The 12,018-nt window shown below is 36.6% G+C and overlaps 2 protein-coding genes across 2 annotated transcripts in view; both read left to right on the plus strand.

The window, feature by feature from the left end:
* The window catches only part of LOC126611449 (senescence-specific cysteine protease SAG39-like), a 61,736-nt gene that overhangs the window by 34,354 nt on the left and 15,364 nt on the right, over window positions 1–12,018 (plus strand). The gene's annotated exons all lie outside the window — the stretch shown is intronic.
* LOC126611452 (senescence-specific cysteine protease SAG39-like) overlaps window positions 8,746–12,018 on the plus strand; it is a 28,569-nt gene continuing 25,296 nt past the window's right edge. The window contains exons 1-2 of the mRNA XM_050279745.1: window positions 8,746–9,187; window positions 9,297–9,970. Coding sequence (XP_050135702.1) covers window positions 8,746–9,187; window positions 9,297–9,889 — 1,035 coding nt within the window. The 3' untranslated portion in view covers window positions 9,890–9,970. The remainder of the gene's footprint in view (window positions 9,188–9,296; window positions 9,971–12,018) is intronic.

Consider the following 12,018-nt stretch of genomic DNA (forward strand, 5'->3'; position numbering starts at 1 on the left):
TAGGATTTTAAAAAGGGGTGTGCTATCTACACACCTCTTTTTACTTCTCACACACCCCTTGTTAATTTATGTCCGTTGATCTTCTTCAATTCATCCGATCCGACGGCCGAAAACTAAAAAGGTGTGGGAGAAGTAAAAAGGGGTGTGTGGATATCACACCCCTTTTAAAAATTCAAACGACAATGTACCCATCGTCAAAGTGTAGAGAAAGCGGGGTCACGAGCATTTGCATATTTTTTCACATTTTTCATACTTGTGATTAATTATTATGATTTTTTTTATTGTGCTTTGGTATTTTTAATAAACTTTGGCATTTTTAACGTGCGTTGGAATTTTTTAATCTTACTTATGTGAGATTAAATACTACGCCTCTTCTAGTAAGGTATTTTGGTAGTTTAAAATTATCAAACTAACATTTTCCTATCGGATTGAAATGGGTTACCCATGGATAAACCTGTTAAGAACCCATCAATGATCGGTACCCAATTAGTTAACGTGTTAACCCAAACTCATTATTGTCATGTCGTTTCGAATCAGGTTATCTAATTGGGACTTTCTCAAAAGTAAGACTCCAGTTACTCTCTCAAAAAGTTTTACTTCATTTTTTGGTTATTATTTGAAGATTTTAAGTATTTACCAAATAAGATTTCGGTTTTCATATTTCAAATAAATAAAAACTAAACTAAAGACGAAATAATGATTATCAAACCATCCTTAACTAAAATAAAAATCCAAGATGGCTGAGGATCCACAAGTACATTTCAGAACACAATGTGAACAAGTATATTACGCACACAAGGACAAAAGGCAATCGGCTTTTGTATTCTTCAACAATCTTGCAAAAATTGGCTATCGGCCTTAACAGACAAACTTGCATATAAGAAATTTTCATTGTGACATATAGACAAACAGATGGAGTGCACGAGATAAAAACGAAACCTGAATCACCATTTCCTGATCGGAAAAGCCCATCGGAGATCAACAACCAATGATCAGATCACAACGGAACAAACAACCCAAGAATCAAAATCGTCGGCAAATGATACCAAGATAACCATTCTAAAATTATGCAGAAAACTCAAGACTTTTGAAGAACACTTGAAGAACAAATGAAAGAATCTTTAGAGAGAAAACAAATGAGAAAGATATGTGTTAGTGTTTGATATGCTGATTAGCAAAAGAGAAGGAGAGAAGAACAATTCACAGAGATGATGGGAAAAGGAATGGTTGCTCTTCCTCTCTCTGCAAAATTCACAGAGGGATATTCTATTTCATTAATGTTCCTCTCTCACTCGCACACAACATGCACAGTGAGATATTATAGCTAACAAGAGCTGAGCTGGATCAACACATCAGAAAGAAATGATCTCATCCATTCATTTACCTAACAACTAGGATCATCACACATGGCACTCATGGCCTTACATCTTTTGACTTTACACTTGGTAGATATGCTCAAGTGAATACACAAATAAACTCATCTTATTTCACTAATACTAATCAGCTATAGACTTATAAATCAACACCCCCATTTAAGTCTTGAGCTGATTTTACTCCAAGCATATTTCTGAGATAGTTGAATCGATCCTTAGCCAAAGGTTTTGTGAAAATACTTGCTAGCTGCACTTCAGTGGGACAGTACACCAAGTTAATGATTCCTTCCTGCAGTGCATCTTTAATGAAGTGATACCTTCTATCTATGTGTTTAGTCTTCTGGTGAAACACAGAATTCTTGGTGATTGCAATTGCAGAGGTGTTGTCACACTACAATGGAGTTGCTTTAGTTTGAAGTTCTCCAAAATCTTCCAATACAAATCTGAGCCAGATTGCTTGTGCAGTGGCATTTGATGCACTTATGTACTCTGCTTCTGCAGTGGATAATGCCACGCAGCTTTGTTTAACTAAAGCCCAAGAAAAAACTCCACTTCCAAAAGAAAATGCATAACCGGATGTACTTTTGCTATCATCTGATGATCCACCCCAGTCACTGTCGCAATAGCCAATCAACATTGTCTTCTTGCCTTTTGTATACTCCAAATCATAGTCAAGAGTCCCTTTAATGTATCTGAGCACACGTTTGGCAGTTCTAAAATGCTTGCTAGTAGGACAATGCATAAATCTAGCAAGTAGACTAGATGCATACATTATGTCCGGCCTAGTAGCTATAAGATATAGAAGACTCCCCACAATACTTCTGTATAATTCTTCACTTACTGCTCCACTTCCATCATCTTTGGTTAATTTCTCAGTTGCCACAAGTGGTGTGATCACAGATTTGCACTCATTTAGACCGAACTTGTTTAGTAAAGAACTTGCATATTTCTTTTGGTGAATGAAAATGCTAAAGTTGGTCTGAATTATCCCCATTCCAAGAAAATGATGGAGAAGTCCCAAATCTGTCATTTCATATTTTCTTTTCATGTCTTCTTTGAATTCTTCAAGCATCTGTCTATTACTACCAGTATAGACTATGTCATCCACGTAGATAGAAACAATCAGAATGTCTTGCCCCCTTGCTTTGGTGTACAGTGTTGGTTCACTCAAACTTTTCTCAAAACCACACTGAAAGAAGTATGTATTAATTTCTCCATACCAGGCCCTTGGAGCCTGTTTTAACCCGTACAGAGCTTTATGCAGTTTGTAGACTTTATCTTCCTTTCCCTTGACTACATATCCTTCGGGCTGATCTACATAAACTTCTTCTTCCAATACACCATTTAAAAATGCTGATTTTACATCAAGCTGATACAATTTCCAGCTCTTATGTGCTGCCAAAGCTACAAGTGTCCTGATAGTATCCAATCTAGCCACTGGAGCATAAGTTTCATTGTAGTCTAGCCCTGGCTTTTGAGAATAACCATTTGCAACTAGCCTAGCTTTGTTTTTTAAAACTGAACCATCAAGATTTAACTTGGTTTTGTAGACCCATTTAACTCCAATAACCGGCTTTTCTGTTGGTCTATCCACAAGCTTCCAGGTGCCATTCTTCTCAATCATGGCTAATTCATCTTCCATTGCCTTTAACCATGATTCATCTTGAGTTGCATCTGCATATCTTTCTGGTTCCAGAATGCATGAGTTGCATTGGGCAATAACATTATTCAAATTTCTCCATTTCAGATGTGAGTGATCATAAGTCTCTGAAATCTTTGCAGATTCAGGGGTACAGATTTCTTATTCTTCTGTATAAAAGGGAAAACTATAACTGATTGAGCTTTCTTCAGTTTCACTAAACTCATATGAATTCACACCAACTACATTTTCAGGTTGATCCTGAATGTAGGTTGCAGCAACTGAATTTTGTGAATTTTCTTTCCAATTCCAAGTCATAGATTCATCAAAAACTACATCTCTTGACAAGATTAGGTTCTTGGTGCGTGGATCAAATATTTTGTATCCTTTCTCACATGTAGCATATCCCACAAATACACCTTTGACACTCTTAGCATCTAGCTTCTGTCTTGTCTCAGTAGGCACATGTACATAGCATAGGGAACCAAAAATCTTGAGATGTGTTATACCTGGTTTTCTACCACTATAAGCTTCAAAGGGAGTTGTATTTCCAAGTGCCTTTGTAGGACACATATTTAGAATATACACAGCTGTGTGTACAGCTTCAGCCCAAAGAAAGTATGGCATATCTCTATCATGAAGCATAGATTTTGCCATTTCAACCACAGTTCGGTTTTTTCTTTCCACTACTCCATTTTGCTGAAGAGTATAAGCCATTGTAAGTTGTATTTGAATGCCTTCAGTATCACAGAACTTAGTGAACTCAGATGATAAGAATTCTCCACCTTTGTCACTCCTTAGGCATTTAAGTTTGAAACCACTCTACAACTCCACCATTGACTTAAATTTTTTGAAATAATTGAATGCATCAGATTTGTATCTGAGGAAATACACCCAAATCATCCTTGTATAGTCATCAATGAATAACATGAAATACTTGTTTTCAGCCAAGGATGCATTCTGCATAGGACCACACAGATCAACATGAATAAGTTCCAGATGACAGTTTGCTCTCCAGGCTTGTTTTTTTGGAAACCAGTCTCTATGTTGTTTTCCAAATTGACATCCTTGACATACATCTTTGATTGCTTCTAGATATGGAAGACCATGCACCATATTCTTCTCACTGAGTTGCGGAAGTCCCCTGAAGTTCAAGTGACCTAGTCTTCTGTGCCAAATCTGAGTAGAGTGCTCTATGCAAGCCTTCAGAACCAACTGATTGTTTTGCAACAGAGAAAGAGGGTAGCATCTATTTTCTTTCTTCTTAACCTTGATGACAAGATTGTCAAGTGAAGGTCCATCAAATATACTACACAAGCCTCCTTCAAACACTAGATAATACCCATGCTCATCCATTTGTCCAACATTCAGTAAGTTCTTTTTTAACCCTAGCAGATACATGACTTCTCTGATATATTTTTTACCTCTATTAGTGTCTATCTGCAGTGAACCCATTCCAGCAACATTTATTTTTATGTCAACAAGAAGATCAGCATTCCCTGTCATGTGGTTACTACAACCACTGTCAACATACCAATTTCCATTGACATTTGTCTCTGAGATTGCACTATTAGCATAGAACAAATTCCCTGTCATTTCCACCTGATTTGCAGAGTTTGCCTTTTGCACATTCTTTTGTACAATGCATTCTCTACCCCAATGTCCAAACTTATCGCATGTATAACATTTGGGCTTCCCCTTATATCTACACTCACCAAAATGAAACATAGAGCACACTCTACACTGTGGTTTGATACTCTCTTGACCCAATGACTGTGACTGATATGAATTTGATGCGGGACTATTGAAGGATTTCTGTTGGAATCAAGGTTTTGAATCCCATTTCTTTCCCTTAGAATTCCAATTCTTCTGGAATTTTGATGAATCATATTGAACTCCACTTCTATTTTGCCCTTTGGGACTCACTGAGAATGATGCAAATGCCTTCTCAGTGGTATCAACATTATGCAAATCGAACCGTTGTTCTTGACTCTTCAAGATTGCAACAACTTCCTGCAATTCTACAATCTCTAGACACTTTGTATTTTCTATAACCAAACAGATCGAATCATAAGGTTTACTTAGACTTATCAGAACCTTCTGCACAAGTCTCTCATTAAAAAGAGATTCACCAAATGTTCTCATCTGATTAATTAAGTCATTCAGCCTTGTGAGATAACTAGATAAGGATTCATCATCTCGCATTCTAGCATACTCAAATTCTCTTCTAAGATTTTGAAGTTTTACAGATCTAACCTGATCACCACCATGGTATTCACCGTACAGTAGATCCCATGCCATCTTGGCTGAGTCGGCATTGGCAATCCGAGGAAAAATCTGATCAGAAACATCATTTTGTATAATACCTAGAGCCTTTGCATCCCTCATGAGCACAGCAACCATTTCATCACTGTCATTTTCCGACGACCCTTCAGCTTCCTTCTTCTTCTTCTTTGAATCGGGTGTTGGCAATCCATTTTCTACCAGATTTCATATCCCAATGGATTTGAAGATTGTTACCATTTTAATTCTCCAGAACTCGTAGTTCTCACCGGAGAAGATTGGAGTTCTCACCTCCGAGCCTCCAGATCCAGACATCTTGCAAGCCTTTCGTGAGCTTCGACTGAGCTTAGTGACCTCACAGATTTACGCCCAGATTTTTAACGGCGCAACCTGGCTCTGAGGCCATGTTAGTGTTTGATATGCTGATTAGCAAAATAGAATGAGAGAAGAACAATTCACAGAGACGATGGGAAAAGGAATGATTGTTCTTCCTCTCTCTACAAAATTTCACAGAGGGATATTCTATTTCATTAATGTTCCTCTCTCACTCTCACACAACATGCACAGTGAGATATTACAGCTAACAAGAGCTGAGCTGGATCAACACATCAGAAAGAAATGATCTCAGCCATTCATTTACCTAACAACTAGGATCATCACACATGGCACTCATGGCCTTACATCTTTTGACTTTACACTTGGTAGATATGCTCAAGTGAATACACAAATAAACTCATCTTATTTCACTAATACTAATCAGCTATAGAATTATAATTCAACAATATGATCTTTTGTATTGATGAATGCTGAATGAATTACATTTGCATAGCCTAGTCTGCTACAAAGCTAACTAACACAACCAATTTCCAACAGACTCTCTAACAGCTTATGCTGACATGACACTCCAAATACTAACAGCCTAACATCCTATGCTGACATGGCACACACTACTAACAGCTATATTCAACACTAACAATTGCTTGTGTTTGCAATGTTATATTATCACCGGAATATACGTAAAATCGATGACCGGCCAAGACAACACTGCGGATCTCCCTACCACTTGCAACATCTTCATAGTAATCATAAAATATGTCCATGCATGGATAAAGGCGCTATATGCAGCCTCAAATTCCTTTTTTCCATCTTCAAAGAGAGTTATAAATCTCTAACATGCCCCGTCGGGAAAAAAAAAATTTCACTATGTGGCGGAGCCAATATGGGGTCATTGGTTGCTCATAACCCCAATAGCTTTAAAACCATAATGCATACTTATTTGTATATTTGCATATGACCCCTAAACATAATTGCAGCAAACTAAAAGAATAAGTCAAAAACACTGAATTACAAATTGATGTTTTTTTGTGCAACCCTAGTACAGTTATTTGTAGATTTTCTTTTTTCTTTCTTTTGTCTTTCTTCTCCTATTTCTTGTATGCGACCTTATGGTATACAGCAAGTATTTGATAAAAAGCCTCACTCGATATTCCTTGGCAAAAAGCGAGACTACGACATATTTTGGCAGATACCCACCAGAAGCTCAACGAAATGATCCAATGAAGTCTTTTTGGCAACAATTATGACTCAATTATTATAAAATTCTGGCTTTGCCTTTACACTTGTTCTCAAATTGATATACAAGCACGGACGTGCATAGGAACACATAGATGTAATACACTGCCCAAAACACACGGATGTGCCTTTTCACATTTTTCACACTTTTACATTCATTATTATGATTTTTTATTTATTCTAAACTCCTAGAAATACATTGCCCAAAACACACTGTTCACAAGGGTTTCTAGGATTTTAAAAATCCAAACGACAATGTACCCATCGTAAAAGTGTAGAGGAAGCGGGGTCACGAGCATTTGCATATTTCTTCACATTTTTCATACTTGTGATTAATTATTATGAATTTTTTTATTGTGCTTTGGTATTTTTAATACACTTTGGCATTTTTAACGTGCATTGGAATTTTTTAATCTTACTTATGTGAGATTAAATACTATGCCTCTTCTAGTAAGGTATTTTGGTAGTTTAAAATTAGGGAGACTTTGGATGCGGTCCCTAGTTATGAATAATCTTTGACTGAAACTTTGTTGGTTTTCAATTTTTGATCCAAGTCCCTAAAATTAATTGATAATTTATTTCTATGTAAGTTACTATATTTTTTAAATTAAAAATTAAAATTTATAGTTGTTTATAGTAATGAGATTTTAAATAAAAAACATAATTTGTGGGATTAAAAATATTAAAATATAAATATACTATTGTGTGTGTGTGTGTGTGTAAACATGGGTACATTCATAAAAAATAACCAAAAAATTATTGTATCAAAACATGGGTACATTCTTCAAAATGGGTACATTTAGCAAAAATAAAAATGGGTACAAATAAATAAAAAAATATGGGTACAATACAAATAAAACTTTAAAAAATATGGGCACAAAAAGAAATTAATATATGGGTACAAATTAAAATTGAAAGGAAAATTGGTACAAATTAAAAAAGGGTTGCAAATTAAAATGGGTACAAACTAAAAATAAAAATATATGATAAAAAATTTAGCCATAAATATAAATATACTAATTGTAACATTTTTAATATTAAATGAATATATTTAGAAATAAAAAATATTTTATTATTGAAATAATTAATGATATTATTAATACAAAGGACCTTGATCAAAAATTGAAAAGTAATAAGGTTTTAATCAATAGAGTAGTAAAAATAAGGATGAAAACCTAATTACTCCTTAAAATTATCAAACTAACCCTTTCCTATCGGATTGAAATGGGTTACCTATGGATAAACCTGTTAAGAACCCATCAGTGACCGGTACCCAATTAGTTAACGTGCTAACCCAAACTCATTATTGTCATGTCGTTTCAAATTGGGTTATCTAATTGTGTAAGAAATTGTCAAATCTATTAGGGACACTCTCAGAAGTGAGACTCCAGTTACTCTCTCAAAAAATTTTACTTCATTTTCTGGTTTTCAGTTGAAGATTTTAAGTATTTACCAAATAAGATTTCGGTTTTCATATTTCAAATAAATAAAAACTAAACTATAGACAAAATAATGATTATCAAACCATCCTTAACTAAAATAAAAATCCAAGATGGCTGAGGATCCACGAGTACATTTCAGAACACAATGTGAACAACTATATTACGCACACAAGGACAAAAGGTAAGCATCGGGTCCCAAATTTAATGAAAGGTCAATTTACTAATAATAATCTTACAGGTCTATATCAACATATTTTGTAAGGCACGTACCACGCTGATCATTTTTTGGGGCACTGAAATTGCTATAAACGCCATTCTCTGTACCACCTTGAGTAGTATATAAATGGTAGAGCAAATCTACCATTTCAGTATATCTGCTCATCATCATATCCTTTACCAAAATCCAGCTTGCTTCTACTTCACTAGCTAGCTACCCATGGAGAACCTAAACCTGCAGCTATGGAAGTATATGTGCTTGGGTTTGATCCTCATGTTGGGAGCTTGGTCTTCCCAAGCCACTTCTCGCAGTCTGCTTGATGCATCAATGTATGGGAGATACGAGCAATGGTTGGCTCGTTATGGCCGCGTACATAATGACGTCGATGAGAAGGAAACTCGTTTCAAGATATTCAAGGAAAATGTGGCGTTTATAGAATCTTCTAATAAGGATGCAAACAAACCTTACAAATTAAGCGTCAATCAATTTGCAGACCTTACAAATGAAGAGTTCAAAGCCTCAAGAAATGGATTCAAGGGCCATGAATGTTCCACGAAGACGACTTCTTTCAAATTTGAAAATGTGACTGCCGCTTTGCCAGCAACAATGGACTGGAGAAAGAAAGGAGCTGTAACCCCCGTTAAGGACCAAGGCCAATGTGGTAAGTACATAAACGTCTAGCTTCCTGCCATTAATTTTGAGAGACACCATATATATTCATCTTTAATATATTCCTGATCTAACTACTTTTGATTCCAATCGAAATACAGGATGTTGTTGGGCTTTTTCAGCAGTTGCCGCCACCGAAGGTGTTACACAGCTTACAACTGGTAAATTGATCTCTTTGTCTGAGCAAGAGCTCGTTGATTGTGACACCGCTGGTGAAGACCAAGGTTGTGAGGGTGGCTTAATGGACGATGCGTTTCAGTTCATGCAACAAAATCACGGTATTAGCACAGAAACTAATTACCCCTACAACGGTGTTGATGGTACATGTAACACCAAGAAGGAAGCCATCATTGCAGCCAAGATAACTGGCTTTGAGGATGTGCCGGCAAATAGTGAAAAGGCCCTTCTAACCGCTGTTGCTCATCAACCTGTTTCCGTTGCCATCGATGCTAGCGGTTCCGACTTCCAATTCTATTCAAGTGGTGTCTTCACTGGAACTTGTGGAACGAGTCTTGACCATGGTGTTACCGCTGTTGGATATGGCGTGAGTGAGGATGGGACTAAGTATTGGCTAGTGAAGAACTCATGGGGTGCAGAATGGGGCGAAGCTGGGTACATAAGAATGCAAAGAGATGTTGCTGCAGCTGAAGGACTTTGTGGGATTGCTATGTCTGCCTCTTACCCCACAGCTTAGTTAATTAAATCAATGCCTACTAGCTATATGCCTTGTAGGTAGTCTGATATGTATCAACCTGTATGTGTAAAATATTTATAAGATAATCAAGAAAATTGCTGGGCATTTCTCATCTAAATTTATTAGACTCGCTTTCTTGGTCATCAGGTGTCCAAGAATTCATGATCACACACTATTAGATTTGATATGAAAGATTAAAAACCAAAATCACACATTTATTCTCCATCTTAGTCACCCAATGACCAAAAGAACCTATGGTCCAAGTTCGCAATGGCCTCCCACTAATCAAAAGATTTGCAATCAAACATCTATATATTCAGGCGGCTATTGGGCTTTTGCAGCAGCGAGAGCCGTTGAAGGAATTACTGGGCTTACATATGGTGAATTAAACTTTGTCCGAGCAACAAGTGGTTGATTGTGATACCCGCGGTGAAGACCTAGGTTGTGGTGGTGGCTACCTTGACGGCACCTTTGAGTTCATCAATCAAAACCGTGTGATTAGCTCCGCAAGGACCGCAACGCCGGTATTAAACGGTACATGGAGCACCGAAGGCCCTCATACAACCAATATAACTGGCTATGAAGACGTGCCGATAAGCAATAAGAAGGCCTTGTAAGACTCATGTTGAGTTGTCAATTATTATGAATCAAATTACTTAAAAGGCAAATAACTTGATCTTCAAGATATTTTACTTTTAACGTAATTCAATATTGGTTAGTAAGAATCATGGAACCAAGATATATTAGTTGACTAATTGAAACCCTAATTAAGTAAGACATATTGTACATGCCTTGGTGGGACACCATTAAGATTAAATGGTGATTTGGTGTATTCCTCCAATTACTATAACCGGCGAGATTGGAGGAATCACTATAATAAGGGTGTCCCTGCTTTCACAACACACATGTTCGATTCCGTGCAAGCCCTATTATTGCTGAAACACTTTCGCTTGTTGAAAGTAAAAGACTCTTTCCGCAAGCGTTATGTCTTATGTATGTCAATGATAAGTAAATTGTAATTTTTGTTTATTAAATCCGTAATCCTAATGTCTTGTTGTTTTTCTTATAATTTCATAACTTTCTTACGGATCCTTCTCAAGGCTTGCTAATCTACCTATTTCTGTTTTCATTGATGTCGGAGAAGAAAATTTCATGTCAGTCCTATAACAGTGGTCATTAAAGGGGTATGTGGACTATCCATCGACCAATTTGTTTCCGCTATTAGTCAAGGGATAGGTGTTGATGGAGAACATACATGGATAAAGTATACCGCAAGTGGTGTTTTCTCAATGAAATAAGAACATGTGCAACTCTGGCGCAAGTGGTGTTTCCACTTTTATCTTTGACGCAACTCATGGTCGCACAAAGTATGCATTAGCAGTCACTAAAATGTCAACTGTAAGTCTGAATTCAGCGCATACTTTGGGATTAAGATTTTCTCCCCTTTTCTTTCCATCTTCTTCTCTCACATTCTTTATTTTGTCTTTCTCTTTCTATAAAAAAATAATATAAGATGTTGACGTACCTTAACTGTGACCATTCAAATAGGAAGGGAAGAAAAAAAGAGGGGCGAGAATCCTGCTCCTCGGTTGATGGGTGCTTCATTGTCCACAGGAACTAAGGCCTGCTAAGTAAGGATGTAATCAAATCGTGGAGCCCATTTCCTTGATCCCAACCGAGTTGTTGTTGAACAGTTATCAACCATGAAAGAAACTCCCCGTGCATGCATAAAAGGATTCAAAGAATCCAGAGACTCAATAACACTTTCATTAATGAGAACATGAATGTTCTTTTTTAGGTAATGCTAGGAGACCAAAATTTTAAACCAAATGATGTGTCACCAATAGGAAATAAGCACGTTAATCAACGTCTAAGTAATAATCCAATCATTATCAATCACATCATTTGGTTTAAAGAATTTGGTCCTCCTAACATTATCCCCTTTCTAAACATGTGACCTGATAACGAGCCAATTAGTTAACGCCTTGACAATCCGTTATTTTCGTATCGTTTCGGATCGGGTTAACAGGTCGTGTAAGAAATTACCCGGTCTATCAGAGACTCTCTCAGAAGTGAAACTCTTCATGGACTCTCTCGAAACTTTTTATTTCAATTTTTCGTTTTTAGTT

Source organism: Malus sylvestris, chromosome 17 (genome assembly GCF_916048215.2).
Source record: "Malus sylvestris chromosome 17, drMalSylv7.2, whole genome shotgun sequence".
NCBI lineage: Eukaryota > Viridiplantae > Streptophyta > Magnoliopsida > Rosales > Rosaceae > Malus > Malus sylvestris.